At 50.4% G+C, this 16,692-nt stretch overlaps 1 protein-coding gene across 1 annotated transcript in view; it reads left to right on the top strand.

Moving 5' to 3' along the window:
* Window positions 1–13,712, top strand: part of LOC123634760 (potassium voltage-gated channel subfamily D member 3-like) — a 31,637-nt gene extending 17,925 nt beyond the window's left edge. The window contains exons 6-13 of the mRNA XM_045546493.1: window positions 1,159–1,287; window positions 2,310–2,339; window positions 2,894–3,056; window positions 9,057–9,158; window positions 9,517–9,606; window positions 11,088–11,144; window positions 12,312–12,559; window positions 13,258–13,712. Coding sequence (XP_045402449.1) covers window positions 1,159–1,287; window positions 2,310–2,339; window positions 2,894–3,056; window positions 9,057–9,158; window positions 9,517–9,606; window positions 11,088–11,144; window positions 12,312–12,559; window positions 13,258–13,459 — 1,021 coding nt within the window. The 3' untranslated portion in view covers window positions 13,460–13,712. The remainder of the gene's footprint in view (window positions 1–1,158; window positions 1,288–2,309; window positions 2,340–2,893; window positions 3,057–9,056; window positions 9,159–9,516; window positions 9,607–11,087; window positions 11,145–12,311; window positions 12,560–13,257) is intronic.
* The last annotated feature ends 2,980 nt before the right edge of the window (window positions 13,713–16,692 follow it).

Below are 16,692 nucleotides of genomic sequence, written 5' to 3'. Positions count from 1 at the left end.
CCAGCTTGTCAGGGGTATAAAGAACTGGGACAGGAACACATCTTGCTAAAATCACAATGCAGTGGGTCTGTAGCAATCTCCTGATCCAGCAGCCGGTTAACCTTACTCTCAAAACAAGAAATAAGGTTAATTTGGCAAAATGTGTGCACAGTGAACAATGCAGTTTATTTGCCAAGTGTTCACAAACTGTCCACGTAATAATCTGCTCTCGACTTCTGCCAGAAACTTGACGGCAGAACTGATGGATGCCAAGCCCACTGGTCTGTGGTTTCTCAGAATTCCTTTCCCCTTCTTTACAAATGCTGGTCCAACCGTTTTCCATGCCTAATCTCTTGGTATTTTTCTGCTGCACCATGATTTCCCAAGGATCATGGGCAGTGGTTCCACAACCCATCTGCACCTGCCTGCTGTCTTCCGGGGTGGATTCATGTGGGCCTGTGGTGTAAACTTGCTGACTTCAGCTGGGCACCTACCTGCCTGTGCTCCCCTCTCCTACTGCAAGCTCCCGATCCTTCCCGTTGGCCTCTGTCCCACCCTCTCCAGGACGAAGCACGTTCTTCTCTATGGGGAAGGCAGTGCAGTCCATGGGCGTGGAGCTGTTCTGCTTTCTCCCTGTCATCTGTCACCAGCAGGCAGTAGGCATAGCTTCTCTCCTCCTTCTTCCTTCAGATGGACACAACAATCTTGCTGTTGTCCCTAGCATTTTTCACCAGCCTCGGTCATTCTGAAATGTGCTTGTTCTTCTGTGCTCCGGCCACACTTCCATTTCATCTGCCGCCATGTGCCTGCTGGCCCCCTTTCAGTCACGCCAGCTGAAAGTCCCAGCTAACACTGGGATTATTTGAACTTGGGACAACGAACAGTGGTTTTAGAGTTTCCCATTAACCGAGACTATGGTTTCCAGAATGCCCAGGTAAAAGTAATAGCATTTATTGTTTATAGAGCTGTGCATGTCACGATAGGATTACGATATAGGTTACTGATATGATCTTCATTCTAGAAACAAGGAAACTGAGGCCCAGAGTAACATTCCCCAGAGTAACAAGGTCACATAGTTATTTTATGGTGGAGGTGGGTGGGTCTTGAACCCAGGTCATCTAAGCCTGGAATCCACATTCTCAACCACGTCACTGGAGGTCTCCCCTGAGCACCATGCAGAGGAGGCAACCCAACCACAAAGATCCAGAAGGAGCTTTTGCAGGCCTTAATGGCAGTGCACGTCCAAGACAGCGTGAGCCACGAAAAGGAGAAGGAAGATAGCCTCAAAACAGGAGCCTACTTCATGGGGTATTGAGAGGCTTAAGTGAGATCGTTCATTCATTCCTCAAATACCTGTTATTCTCTGCCATGGCCTCCACAAAGCCCTTAGGTGTTTAGGAGGCAAAGACTCTTACTTCTGAAACAGCTTACCCCATCCCCTTCCATGTCCTCTCCGGAGACCCAAGACACCTGGGCCCCTCAGGACAAGTGAGTTGGAGCCTCGCTATTTCAGCATCAACGATTCCTTGGTCATCCTAAGCTTGTTTCGGTTCCAGACACCCAGAGCGCACAGAGGCGGGGGAGATGGTGTTTCTGGCTTTGGCCAAAGGAGTCATCACAGCTCTTTGCTTAATAAGGCCTTTAAATTATCTCAATAAAGAGGAGACTAAACACTTAACCGCTGTGGAGAGCGTCTTATTGATTGGAGGAGAGGCTCTGGCCTGCCTGACCAAGACTGAGCAGGCTCCAGGCCAAGCTGGTCCCGGGGGCAGCTGCCAGGGTGTGAAGTACTTAGGAGAGTTTCTCCTGGCTCTGGGAGGAGCCGGCACAGTTCCAAAGTGGCCTCACAACTTAAGGGGCTGAGTTTCAGAGCTCATGGTTCCCCTCTGAGGCATTGTGGTTAGTAGGAAAGAGACAAAAGCAAGAGGAGGGGGTTTTAATCCCAGCTGAGCAAATGAGCTCAGTCCATGCAATGTCTCTGAGCCTCAGTTTCTGCATCTGTTCAATGGGGATAAGAATACAAAGTTCACAGTGTTTGTGGGGCTCCTGTGAGATTACTATGTAAACGTGACTTGCAGGCCAGGTGTGGGGACTCACACCTGTAATCCTAGCACTTTGGGAGGCTGAGACAGGAGGATCGCTTGAGCCCAGGAGTTTGAGGTTGCTGTGAGCTATCATGATGCCACGGCACTCTAGCCCGGGCAACAGAGTGAGACTCTGTCTCAAAAAAAATTGACTTCTAATTATAAATCTGCACGTGAATAAGAGGTAAGTTTATTGTTTGTTATTATTGGTGTTTTGAATGAGATCATGTTGCTCTTCTGCTGCAGGCGCATCCGTGGCCCCTCTTCACACTCAGGGTAACACGCATACTCTGCACCGCGGCCCACTGGAGTCCGCAGGATCTGCCGCCCGCCTCCCTAAGCTACATTGCTGGAACTCTCCCTGCCGCATGCGTGTCCAGTCCTGCTGGCCCTTTGACACTTCCCAGAACAGGCCAAGCTCTTTCCTACTCCCTCAGGGCCTCCGTGCTTTCTGTCACCTCTGCCGCACACACCCGCCCCCAGCTGTTCTGCATGGCTGGATCCTTTACTTTCAGATCTCAGCGCACATGTTAGCTCCTCAGGCCTTTCCCAGCCACACGCCTGCCACCTGACACAGCGCCTAGCTCTGTTTTCTTCATAGAAACAACCACCAGCCACAGTTTTTTTTTAATGTATCCACTTATTTGTGTATGGTGTTCCCTTGTAGGACATGGGCTCCATGAACATAAGGAGCCAGGTTGCGTCATAGCACCTGGCATGTGGCAGGCACTCTGCCAATTGTTGAATGAATAAATGATGAACCATTGGCAGGGAAGCTGACTCGTTTCCCAAAGGGCCCCTCCCTTACACCCTCTCTCTCCCCATCGCAGATATGGAGACATGGTGCCCAAGACAATTGCAGGGAAGATCTTCGGCTCCATCTGCTCCCTGAGTGGCGTCCTGGTCATTGCGCTGCCAGTTCCTGTGATTGTTTCCAACTTCAGCCGGATTTACCACCAGAATCAGAGAGCAGACAAACGCAGGGCACAGAAGGTAAGCCCGGGGCGCGGGGCTGGGGAGGAGTGTAACGGGCAGGAGCAGCACCGGGCAGGCCCGGCCCCGGGCTTTGTGCAGCTGGCGGTCAGCTTGCCGCGCCCGGAGCCCCTCGGAGGGTCCCTGCACACACAGCCCCTGGCTTGGGAAGGTGAGGAGCTTCCTGTCCCTTCCCACTCGCCAGCGTCCTGACAGCTCCAGAATGCGGTGAGCCTCAGGTGTCTGCAAGCTGACTGTCCCCTTTTGGATAGCCCATGGCAGCTCCCGGTCCCCGGCTCTACCTCCACGCCCTCGGCCACCACCGCTAGCAGCCCCCTGGACTTCTCCCTCTCAAGCCAGGCACTTACTAGGAAACATAATCTCTTTTTACACAAAATCTAGTGGCAAAAATAAATTTAATAAAGAAAAATGAATGCCGTGAGAGAACATTCTGAGATCACTGAGTTCAGGGACAAATGGCACAACAGGCTTTAGTAACCTCCAGGGTATCGTAGGGTTAAGGCACAGAACTTGGTTGATGATCGGAATAACCATCAGCCCTGAGAAAACCTTTAAATTCTGTGTAGTATATGCTGCTTAAGACGGCAGGGAAGGGTGAAATACTGTCACTTACCCACGGAATGAGGCAGGATGTCTGAAGGCTTTGGTCTCAGGGAGAAGCCTCCTTGCCCACTGGCCTTCAGCCTTCTCTGCAGAACAGCTCGGCTCGGCCAGCTCTCGGCCAGCGCATTTTTAAGGCACCTGGCTAGTGGAGGTTCTTGGGCAGGGACTCTTGCCAGGGTTCCTACCAGGAAAGGATGTCTGAGGGGGAGTCTTTCGTTTCTCTTCCGATCTGGGCTAAAATGTGGTGGCCCTTCCCTAGCGCCTCGGCCCCCAGGGGGTATGGTGGCAGCCTTTCCAGGGACAGCGGACAGGAGGGCACCTTGCTGGAGGATTGGGGTTTTGTCTCCTCACTTTCTTCTTTCTTTCATTCATTATTCCAGACAGGTATTGGGCGCCTAGGATGCAGTAGGCCCCATGCATCGCAGCTGGGTTACTTCCTTGCCACGTGGTCCCTGCCAGGCGGCCTTTTGTGTGCCCTGCGGTTGCCTCCTCCCTGCCTTCCTGTCCCCCCTGCCTGAGCTGAGCTGTATTTTGACATCTTGACCTGGTCTGTAGTGTTGCCAGCCTGAGGATTTGTCTTCTGGCTCTGTGCCATCTTCTCGGCCCCATGCGGACCTATCTCCTACCCCTTCACCCAGGGTCAGGGTTTCCCCACCCCCATCCCCTGCCAGCCGTCCCAGAAATGGAAATTTTATCTCTTTCCTTGTTCAAGTCAGCTGACAAATTTGAACAGTGTCTAAATTCATTGTGCAATCCTAAATAAACAGGCAGGGAGAAACTGGGATCTTCGTTCCATATCCAGGAGCTGAGAGCCTGAAGGACCAGGGATCCTGTAGCACCACCCCCGCCAGGGGCTAGGGCTGTCACAGGTTTTGGCGGAGCAGCGAGGTGAGGCTCACACTCTAGCCCAAGGGTGCGCACGCACGGCGACAGCCCATTGCAGCTGCGCTCTAGGTAGCTCCTGCACTTGGCTTCCCCCCACGCCCACATCCTCACCTACTTCTAAGAGCATCTCATCTGCTTTTTGCCCCTGCAAAGAATATAACAGTAGACATTTTCCCAGGTGGTTTTTTTTTTTTTTTTTTAAGAGACATAGTCTCACTACGTGGCCCCAGCTGTAGTTGAACTCCTGGACTCAAGCAATCCTCCTCCCGAGTAGCTGGGACTACAGGTGTGCACCACCACACCCAGCTCTCCCCTGGGACTTTATAAGCTCATCTGGCGTGATTAAAATCCAGGAGAAATAGCTTCAGCTTATTCCTCCCTCTAGCAGCTGAAGATGAGTCTCCCTCCTGGCTCCCTCCCTGTCCCCTTGCCTCTCCCTCTTCTCTGTCCCCTTGAAATCAGAGTGAATATTTACAGTGCTTTCACCTGCCTGGATGCTGTTTCTCCTCAAGCTTGCTCAGCTCTGTCTGTTTCACCCTGGGCTTCTGTGAGAGGGGAAGAGGCACTTCCGGCTTCTAGCACGGAATCTGCCCCGTGAGTCGAGGCGGGCAGGTCCAGAGGGCATAGCGGGAAGTGGAGACAGGGGACGGGAGGGGTCAGGGAAGCCCAGGATTGTTCTCAGCCCAGCCCACACACCTGGGAACTGCGGTAGCCACACAGGTGAGCTCCAGCCCACGTGCCCCGGGTGTAAAGGCTCCGAAGGAAGTTAATGTCATCCTCTTATCATGACTGGCTTGCTTGGGGTCATTACTAAGATAAGTCTGCTACTGTTTGCTTCAGAGACTATGTCCTCTGGGCCAAATGAACTGGAGATCCGGCGGGCTGGTCTAGCAGTGGCCAGAGGGACGTTTGGTCCCAATCTCCAGTTCTGGTGCTTGCCCATATTCTTTTTTATTAATGGAATATGTTACTGAGATAATTGTAGATTCACATGCAGTTGTAAGAAACAATACGTAGAGACCCCTTGTGCAGTTTGCCCGGTTTCCCCCAGTGGCGGCATTTTACAGACCTGCAGCACAATGTCACAACCAGGGCATGGACATCACGACAGTCCACCAGTCTTTCAGTTTTACTTGTACTTACACACGTGTGTGTATATGTAAGATTTTTATGATTCTATCACCTATGCAGGTTCGTGTGTCACCACCACAGTCAAGGTACTGACCGCCCCCAACGCCACGAGGATCCGTGTGTTGCCCTGTTATGGCCCCACCCTGACCCTGCCCTGTCCCTAACCCCTGGCAACCATTTCTCTGTCCTCCATTTCAAATGTCTTCATTTCACAAATGTTATATAAATGGACACATACAGTAGGTAACCTTTGGGGACTGGCTTTTTTCATTCCATATACTTCCTGGAGATTCATCCAAGCTGTCGTGTGTGTCAGTAGTTTATTCGTTTTTATAGCTGAGTAGTACTCCGTGGCATGGACATACCAGTTTGTTTAACTGTTCGTCTGTTGAAGAACATCTGGGATGATTCCAGTTTGGGGTTATTCCAAATAAAGCTGCTAGGAGCATTCATGCACAGGTTTTTATGTAAACATAAGTTTTAATTTCTCTGAGGTAAATACATAAGAGTGCAATTGCCCGTGATCTCTTTTGGCCTTCCCATTTCTTCCTCTTCCTCCTTCTTCTGCCTCCCCCGAGGCAAGAGATATAAATACTGACAGCCAAAGGGCACCTGCCGGCCAGGCAGATAGAAAGGCCTGGCTGTGAGAGGCTTCTCAGGGATTGATAGGATTATGTCTTGCACATAGATGTGCCTAGAACTGTATCCAGGTGGCAGCATTCTCCTTCCAGATCTCTCCTCCAACGCCGGGTCTCCACATCTGTTGAAAATGCAACTTCCTGGGCTTTGCTCATCAAGTTTAGAAACTTGCCTGAAAGGAGCTGAAATTCAGGGACAGAGGATAATGTTGTGGAAGCAGCATTTGACCTGGAAGTTGGAAGTCCTGAGCTAAAGCCTTGCTAGTCCACACCTTGACCTGGATAAGCCACTTACCCTCGTGCCCTCCATTTTTTTTGTCTTTGAAATGACCCAGGACATGATCTCTAAGCTCTCTTTTAACTCCCACATTGTCCTGATGGCCATGGATGAGAGTGAAGCCAACCAGTGCACCCAAGGATTGAGCCTGTTACAATGGCTTTATAAACACGGACTTCCAACCAACTACGTATAACCATCGTCCTTCCTCAGCCATCATAAGCTTTGTGTGAACACCTGCTCCGTGTGCCGCCCTGTGCTGGGTACAGGACATAAAAATATGCATAAACCACAAGCCCTGGCTCTCTGGAGCTCCAAGCTAAGCCAAAGAGCCCCACGAAATTTCATGTGCTGGAGATGGTTCTGTAAATACATTGCAAACCTCTTTATCCTGTGTGGGAAATGATTAAACGATATGGTGCATTTGATATGACAATCTATTGCTTTAATAGAGCCCAGGGTAAGATAAGATTAAAAGGAGTGCCACAAAGGAGAACAGGAGAATCTTTCATCTCGAGAAAATAATGAAGACAGACCCCAGATATGAGAAAAGTCTGGCTCTAAGTGGTTCAATCAGATTATATAAGGCTATAATGAGCTTGACACAATTGGATTTCCATATGACACTCTCACACCCAGCCCCCAAAGCAATAAGGGCCGCATCCTCAAATGGTGAGGAACTTGCTGGAATGTAAACATCTAACCTAGGGAAGAGCTGGAGCAGGATTTCTGGAGCCTAGAATTGACCCAGACCTTGCATGCAGATTCTTTGCTCAGAGAGAGGAGGGATGGCAGGGCTGACTTGCCACCACCCTTCCTGTTCCAGCTCCCTTTTGTTGTTTTGTCCTTCATCCAGAGGAGCATTCTTCCTCAGATCTATGGGCAGGTCTTCCAGGTTCACATCCTGGCCTTGTCCCCATATTTAGAGGCCAGGGAAGGGAGTTGAGCTGTCCCTGCAAGGAGATACTGGCCAAGGGGGGCCAGGAAACAAGAGATACAGTATGTCCTTTGTGCTTCTGTTGACAGCCTGAACTCCTGTGTCCATGGCCTCCCTTTAGCCGATTAGCCAGCTCAGCAGGACCCTTGGAGAAGGAGTAACAAGAAATAGAAATTGCCACAATTTCCCAAGGACTCTTCTCTTGCCCAGGGTCTATGCTGAAGTTACATATGGACTTGCCCAGAGACAGGGGGAGGGAACATTCCACTCTAGGATGGGTCTGTGATCCTTGTGGGCTCTTCTGCTTCCAGTAGCAAGAGCCCGGAGCCTGGTCTGGAGCTACAGGACTCGAACCTCAGGCTGCATTTTTATCCCAGCAGGAACTCCTCTGCCTTCTCCCTCTTGCCCAGAGACGCTTCCCTCAGCCTCTCTCTTTGCTTGTGCCACTGTCATAGTGACAGTGATTATGGTCATTAGGAAGGAGAAGAGCAGCCAGCATGTGCAGTGTCCAGCCTGTCAGCTTGCCTCTGCAAGCAAAAGAGAGAGCTTGTATTGAGACACCATGCAGCCCTCCTGCCGGGGACCTTCTCTGCTGAAGCCTTCCCAGGTTGGAGCTGGGGAGAGTTTCACTGGCCTAGTTAAAGCCAAAGTGGTGTATGGACATGTGTTCCATCCTCCCTTCCCTTACACACACACCAGGTCACCTCTCACAGGCACCTGCACTCATTCCCACTGAGACGCACAGCAAGGAGACATAGATCGACACATCCGTGCATGAATCCACTCCCAAAGGGAGACATACCATTGTATATACGTTTATTAACGTAAAAAAAAATGAGAGCCTACTGTTTACTAGGCACTGAGGATATGTCAGTAAACAAGGCAAAAACTCCTACCCTCAAAGAGTTTACATTGTAGTGGAGGAAAGAGACGGTAGCAAGATAAATATATAAAACATATACTATCTTAGTAATAAGTGCTAAGGAAAAATACAGAAATCAGAGAAGGAGTTAAGAAGTGTTGAAAAGCACACACCCTTGCTCTTCTCATAATTCATTAATATTTGAGGACCTACTGTGTGCAGGGAACTGTACTGGCCCCTGGGGGGAATCACGTACACTCCTTTAAGGAGCTTGCAGTCTAGTTAAAGATAAGAAGTACTCCAGTTCAATAGAATGTGGCATTGCGCAATACGGAGTAGATAAAGGTCATGAAACCTTCGGGAGGAGAGAGAACCTGGATGAGTGATATTTCTTCCACCAGGATCACACCCAGAGAGATGAGTGGAAACTCCTAGGAATTCTGACCATGACTGAGCTGCACAAAGTGGGTTACACAACGTGTCAGACCCAGTCCCTTGGTCTATAACCAGAGATGCATGAGGCTGGGAAGAAGCAGCCTGTTCTCCGTCATCAGACGTCACCTGGGAAGCCAGCCTCCCTGGGCCAGCCCATCGCTGGACTCACCAGCCTTGCTGTCCTTTTGTGTCGTGATCTCCCTCACTCTTTCATTATCTCTGCCCATCACAGAAGGCCCGCCTTGCCAGGATCCGTGTGGCCAAGACAGGCAGCTCCAATGCCTACCTGCACAGCAAGCGCAACGGGCTCCTCAACGAGGCGCTGGAGCTGACGGTAGGTGCCTGGAGGGCCCGGGCTGGGAAGGTAAAGGGGAAGGAGGGCCTGTTTTCTCTCCCCAGGGGCACGAGCACTCCCGCTCCAGAGCCCCAGTTTGAACCCTGAGGAGGACGTGTTTCCAAACTTCCCCAGTAGCAGCTGCCCTGCCCATGGACCTCTCCAGGGCATAGGATTATCACCACGACCCCTAAGCCAGCTTTAGACCAAGGGCCCCTGGCCCAAAGGTTAGCATGCTCTATGCTGACCCTAAAAGTTGGTTTGTCCAGATTTTTCTGTTGCCGTCCTACCTTCTGTGGAGAAATGAAGGAGCTGGAGCCACCAGCTTTAGACTCGGTCTCCCTTCTTTTCCCACTAGGGCACCCCAGAAGAGGAGCACATGGGCAAGACCACGTCACTCATCGAGAGTCAGCACCATCACCTGCTGCACTGCCTGGAGAAAACCACTGTGAGTCCCAGCCCACTGCCACCTCCTTTTGCATCCCTGACCCCTGACCCTTTCTTTTCTAAGGCTGTGCTCACATCCTCACCGGCCAGAAGTCGAAGTCTGCCGGCTTCAGATGCGGAAGGTAGTGACGAGATCTGTCAGCCCTCAGGAGGAGGCCTCAGAGCAGAGCAAGCTCACCAGCCCTGCGGCAGCCTCCACAGCCTCCACGAGTCCCCACAGCCCCGTTCTTGATTTCTGAGGGCTGAGGGCTCTGCCTGTCAGCTTCTCGGTTCTGATGGCATCACCCTTCAAAGCAGGGCTGAACTGGTACACGACACTAGAAAAGAGTGTGAATTTTTGTCCCATCTCTGGGGCTGGGTTGATGCAATCTGTGGGTCCCTTTGCTCCCTACGTTCCTTTTGGACAAAGGAGGGAGCGCATAGATTTCTCTAGCCAGGATTTAGCAGTACCACCCCGTGTCAGCCACCTGCGATTCCCAGGGAATTCCGATTCTGAAAGGCTGATTGTTAAAGCAGAGTCATGGTTTAAGGGTGCCACAGCTGGAATGTGCAATGACGCTTGTGCCTCACCAACAAACTGAAAGGAAGGGCAGTGGGACCAACCCTGGACCCTTGGCAAAAAGTGCTAGCAATGGGGGGACAGAGGAGTCAGGGTAGACAAGCCAGAGAGAAGCAAAGTGAAACCCTTCCCTCTTCATTCTAGGACCTCTCTCCTGAAGAGCCTAGCGTCAGGGCTCAGCACACTAAGGAGGGAACTTTCTAATTCTGAATGCTCCATAGCCTGGCCTCCCAGATTTGGGGGAATAGATGTTAGATGACTCTTAACCTGAGCCAAATGTGGACACTATGGATGACAGCTGAACCCAATGAGGTCTTCCAAAATGGGAGGGTGCTCTGCAAACCCTAGTTTCCAGGATTTATCTTCAAGAACTATATATGCATATCCAGAATTTCTCTGAACATTACAAACTTGCCAAAGGTATAGGCCTGGACCCAACTGCCCTTTCCAAGTCGCATGTGCTGGGTGGAATGTGTAAATTGGAAGGATATGGGTGAAAATATTTGGGTATGAAGGACCGGAATGTTGGCACTGAAGAAATGGATTTTGGAATTGGGGATGGAATGCTGGCATTGAAGGGGTGGAATGTTGAATCTGAGGGAAAGAATGTCAGACTGGGATTAAAGCTCCGGAATGCTGGATTTTACGGGAGGAATGTTGGACTTAAGGGGTGGGATGTTGGGATAGGAGAGGCAGAATGTTGGGATGGAAGGAGCAAATGCTGGGTTTGAGCAGGGTCCTGTTGGAGCCAAAAGGTGGAATGTTGGGGAAAAAGGGGGGCAGAATGCTGGGAACAAGGGGTGGAATGTGGGACTCAAAGGGTGGAATGCTGGGATGGAAAGATTGAATGTCAAACTGGCTTGGGAATGCTGGAATGTACAATCAATGGTGTTTTTATCTTCTGTTGGCATGTTGTCCTGTAGGGGTTGTCCTATCTTGTGGATGATCCCCTGTTATCTGTACGAACCTCCACCATCAAGGTATAACTTTTTAAAACTTCAATTGATGTTTTTCTCTCTGATTCTTCTAAGTCTGTGGATTCTTCTCTTTTTACTCCCTGGCCTGGTTCTCTGCATGTGCTGTTGATTCTTCTGGGCCTTAGCCTACCTCTGCTGTCACACCCAGTACCAGCTCAGGTTTCCAGTTTTTTGTGCTGAACTCCCCAACTGTCTTTCTGATTCCCTCTTTGAACCTCCCCAGGGGCTTGGGAGGGGTGGTGGAACGTGGCACCAATGCTGGTGTCCTGCAAGTGTCCACATGCCCCGTCTGTCTCTGCCACCTCCCCAGCTCCCTAGGGACTCCTGGTGTTGGCTGCCAGGGCTGGTGCCTTTCTGAACTCTGTTCTCTTGCTACCTCTCTTCAGACTTTCTCCTCACTCTTGCCAACCTTGGCCAGACCATTAATGCTATAGATGTGTAGTCACCGTTTTTTTTTTAGTTATCCTGAGTTCAGCTACACCCCATCCCGATGGCCCCCAGTCAGGAGACTGTTAGCAGTCCCTTTCCATGCTCACTCTTAACCTAGGGAATCTGTGTCTCCAGGTATATTAAGTATCCATGTCACATTATCAGGAAAAAAAAAACAATAATTAAAAGAATTCCTATCTCTGACAGTTTGACCCGCTGGCCTTCAGGAGCAATACTCTCCCAATTCTGTGAACAACTTAGCACCTGTAAAGGTTTTTATTGCTCCCTTACCAAAGTGTCATAAGGATGTTACCCATTAAATCCAGAAAAGACCACCTAGCATACCCACTACCCACAGTCCTTACCTGCCACCCCTGGCAGATCTCATACAAAGCCTGGAAGGTAATGTCTTTGCTTCTAGCTCTGATGATGCCACTACGTCCCTCCATGTCCACTGTATCCCCTCCGCCCAAAGCTGCAGAAGGGGTGCATGTCATGCCATGATTTAACAACTGCAGTGCTCACGCCTCAATCCGATGGCCAGGGCTGCCAATATGATTCTCTCTCTTTCCCCATTGGATGCCTGTGGGACATCACCCCTCCTGGGTGCTTATCTGTGATCCAGGCAGCTGGAGCCCTTCCTTCAAGGCCCAGAACAGAGACAGGCAGCCACACAGAGCATGGGGACTCGTCCCCTCCTCCCTGCCTCTTTTCCTACTTCTTCTCCTCTGCCTCCCGCAGAACCACGAGTTTATCGATGAGCAGATGTTTGAACAGAACTGCATGGAGAGTTCAATGCAGAACTACCCATCCACAAGGAGTCCCTCACTGTCCAGCCACCCAGGCCTCACCACCACCTGCTGCTCCCGTCGTAGTAAGAAGACCACACACCTGCCCAGTTCCAACCTGCCAGCCACTCGCCTGCGCAGCATGCAGGAGCTCAGCACGCTCCACATCCAGGGCAGCGAGCAGCCCTCCCTCACTACCAGGTGGGTGGCTTCCCTCCCCACCCCCAGCGGCTTGTGTCATTCCATTCACAGCATCGGGAGAACTCTGAGGGTCCTCTGGCTGCCCCCTCATCTAACGCATGCCCTACCTGCCTTCCTCCCCACACCTTCCTTCTCATCCTTGCAGGTTAACCCAGAGGCCTTTATATACTGTTGGAAGATACTATAGCAGCAGTTTTGGGCTGAAAGTGGTGTTAGATATCAGGAAAAAAAATAGATAGATAGATAGATGTCCAAAAATGGCCCACCCCAGTGCAAAGACTGGACCAACTATTTTCTCAAGGAAATAATTTTCATAACTGTCTTATCCCAGGCTGATTTTGAATCACAGACTGACTTTTCCCTCCCTTCTCTGCTTATATTTAGGCCACCTCCCACTACCTCCAAATGAGTTGCAGAGAATTCAGGGAAAGCAAATGCCAAATGCCACAAATGATAGGTAAACAACCACTGGGGGAAGGGGACTGTGCACTCTGAAATTCAAAGCCCAGTATACATGACTTTGTCATTGTTAGTAGTTTAGGAATAATAATTAGAATTGATAACTACCAGCTGATCACGAGATAGAGGGACACCCAAATCTCCTCCTAGTTACTATGAGCAAGGAATGTAGGGGTTCAAGGAAGCTTTGGGAGGCTAGCAAACAGGAACCATCATCAACTCACTCTTTTCTATCCCAGTCGCTCCAGCCTTAATTTGAAAGCAGACGACGGACTGAGACCAAACTGCAAAACATCCCAGATCACCACAGCCATCATCAGCATCCCCACTCCCCCAGCGCTAACCCCAGAGGGGGAAAGTCGGCCACCCCCTGCCAGCCCAGGCCCCAATACGAACATTCCTTCCATAGCCAGCAATGTTGTCAAGGTCTCCGCCTTGTAAAACCACTGGACAAAGGGCCAGAGGGGTAGTGGGGAGTGGAGGGGGCTGGCATGTTGGTGGGTGGCCACTGGGACCACCCCCTCCCCCTTACCCCACTGTTTCTGCCTGCCCCGTTATACCCCTGCACTGAGACTTGTGCCTGGAAGGAAAAGGAGGCAGCAAAGGGGCACCTGAGGTCCACGCTGCTAGCGTGGACACAGCCCTGTGGCACCGCATCTCACTGGGGCCAGAGGAAGGGAGGGAGGGAGGTGGGGATGGGCTGGTGGGGGCATAGGCTGTGTGCCAGGACAGGGCCTGGAGGAGGGAGCCTCAGACCAAATAACAGTCGTTTCCGGAGACCCCAGTGAGGACAACATAAGACCAAGAGCAGCGCAGAGGCCAAGCTGTCACTTGCAAAACAGGAAGAAAATATAACACTGTGTATTTAAGCACCTTTTTCAAGGCTCTTAATGGATAATATTTATTCATGGGAAAAGGTGGAAAACAAAAACACCAACAGATTTTTGTGAAATGTTTTTCTTCATGGACCCAACACCTTTGAACCAAAACAATGCATTTTGTGAGGGCTTTTTTTTTTTTTTTTCCTCCTTTTATAGCAAAAGCTTTTAGGCTAAGAAGTCAGTTATGGCTGAGCTCTCTCTCCATTCCCCCAGGTGGGTGAGGTCAACTGAGCCTGGGCCCCCACCGCCCAGCTGACCTACGCAGAGCTGCCAAGCGACCACACACAGTCCTTTCCCTCTGTCTGTCCCAGTCTCCTCTGTCTCTGTGCCTCTCCGCTTACCCCCTGGCTGTTTGTGTCCAGCCGTCCGTCTCTACATGGGTCCCAGTGATCCCGAGACATGTCAGTAAAGCCTTGTTCACTGCCAAGCACTACAGACTTGTGCCTGGGAGTTATATTTGTGTGAAGCAATTGTGGAAGAGGAGAGAATGAAGTAAAAATGGGGAGATGAGGGGTAGGGAAGTTTACCTTATAGAACAAAGGTGCTCCCCTTGTGGTTGGAACCACTTGCGTTTGCAGTTTCAGTTTCTGGGGAAGAAAGGGAATGACCAGATTTATCACACTGGCATCGTGGAAAAGGAAACAGCCAACACGTGAGAAGCAGCCGACTCTGGCGTGTGCCAGTGAGGAGAGAACGGAAGAACCCAGGGCTCGCGGCGGCAGTCGGCCTCTGTGGCACCTTGCTACGTACCCTTCTTTCAGGACGCACCGCAAAGCCCATCCAGAGCTCGGCCAAGAGGCCCCAGGAGCAGTTTCCTCCAGAGAGGGCAGTGGTACGGGGACTGAGGCAGCTCCACGTGGAGGCTGTGGAAGGTTAAGCCTCTGGGCCTCGTGAAGGATGCTCCACAGCGTGAAAGCGAGCACGAGATTCTAGATGATTGTCACCTGGTATGAAAGATGCCTTGAGGTCTGAGGAGTCTGCAGGCCTGATCCTCCCCGAAGAGAGCTGAAATGGGGGAGAAGCCTGATCACCTCTGTGCAAGTGCGAGAGCGAAGATTACTTCTTGAAAAACCTGGACAACATATCTGTTCAAGTGGCTTGCACCCTGGTGGGGCTGGGAACAGTGTTTCTGGAATCCTAACCATTGTTCACTGCATTACACAGAGCAGGTGGGCTTCAGGGTTAGTGACAAGCCCCTTCCCACCCCCTCCAATCCCAAGCTGCCCTACTGCAGGCTCTGTAGCCTGGGTTCTGAAATACTTGAGCTCCTCAGAGCTCCTTATCCATCCTACAGCTTAGTGGTTAGCTGTTTAATTGTAGGCCAAGAATTTCTCTGCCCACCACAGTCATCTAAATGAGTTTCACTAGCCAGGACCCTAAAAACACTGTCTCTGGGCTTCCCTATGACCCCAGCTCGATTGACCCTGTAGGCAGGGAAAGTCAGCGGGTTTTGAGGTGGCTCCTAAGCAGAGGTGGGCAGCAGGCAGAGGAGAGGAAGCCTTCCTTCTACGTCTCCTTACGCTTATCCTCCCTGACCACTGACTGAGTTCTGTCTCTGGGTCTTGCGTCAAGGATTTCCCCTTAATGCGGGAATGGAGGTACTTGTCCTCTGAGCTTATGGTCTAAGAAGGCAGAAAAGCTCACAACAAGATAGGAATATGTGTGTATGCACACACATGAAACCAACCTAAACACATTGGGGACTACGTACTTACATCCATTCATTTCATACACACGCCTCACACGGAAGACCAGGCTGGAATCCACTCAGAAGACAGGCAAAGGACTAGAAAAGGATTTTACTCTTAAGAGAATGGGTGATAGAACAATGTTAGGAATGTCTAAGTATTTAAGTTACATATCATAAGACCTGAGGGAAGAAAGGGCTAAAGCGGTGGGTAGGAACACGGTTGCATACACATACAAACTGCCTGTGCTTAATTTAAGAACAGCTCGTCACAGGGTTAGCATAGTGACTGATTCAACCAAGGATCTGTTTGATAGTGCACCAAGGGACCATTTTAATGGTTCCCACAAAAATTAATAAATTTCAAATATCATGTCCCAGTTTCCCATGTTTTTTATTGACCTTAATGGACTGAATGTTTTATGTTCCTTCAATTTCATTTTCAAAGCCCACATTAAGCCAGTTCCTAAAAGACTGTTAGACCATCCCCTTCTTCTCCATCCCCCACTGTAGCCTTAGCCAAGGGTACAGCACCTAGCTCACCACTGGTCAACCCAGGAAAAAGATGTTAACCCAGGAAAATGGCACATCCACACAACAGAACACAGCCAGGCTACACAGCTACAGAGTATTTGTAAGTAAACACAAGGTCCCAAGCATGCTGAGTCAGTTTAATGAGTCTGACTCATCGGCCAGTCACTGAAGAACCAGGATATCAGGGTTTTCTGGGGGCCAGAGGCCTTTTGGTATGATGACTCTTGAGCTTTCATAGTTCATGAGTCACTTCACCCAAACCACCCTGCCACGCAATCCCACTCAGCATTAAGGGGTGGGAGGAGGGGAAGATGAAAAGGAAACCTGATAGCTACATTCAAATGTCAAATGTATGGAAACATAGAAAAAAGTATTAAGAGTATATCAGAACTAGAAGAGATTAAAGACTGTCTAATTCATTCTACAGGATAGAAAGCTGAGGCCCAGAGATACTAAATGACTTGCTCAAGGACACGCAGTCATGTAACGACAGAGCTGGGACCAGAACACAGATCCCTTGGCTATTAGTATAACGCTTTTTCCACCATGCCCACTGCCCCTCAGAGCAATGC

The sequence above is a fragment of the Lemur catta genome, chromosome 3 (genome assembly GCF_020740605.2).
Source record: "Lemur catta isolate mLemCat1 chromosome 3, mLemCat1.pri, whole genome shotgun sequence".
Taxonomy (NCBI): domain Eukaryota; kingdom Metazoa; phylum Chordata; class Mammalia; order Primates; family Lemuridae; genus Lemur; species Lemur catta.
This window is presented reverse-complemented; position numbering and strand designations above follow the sequence as displayed.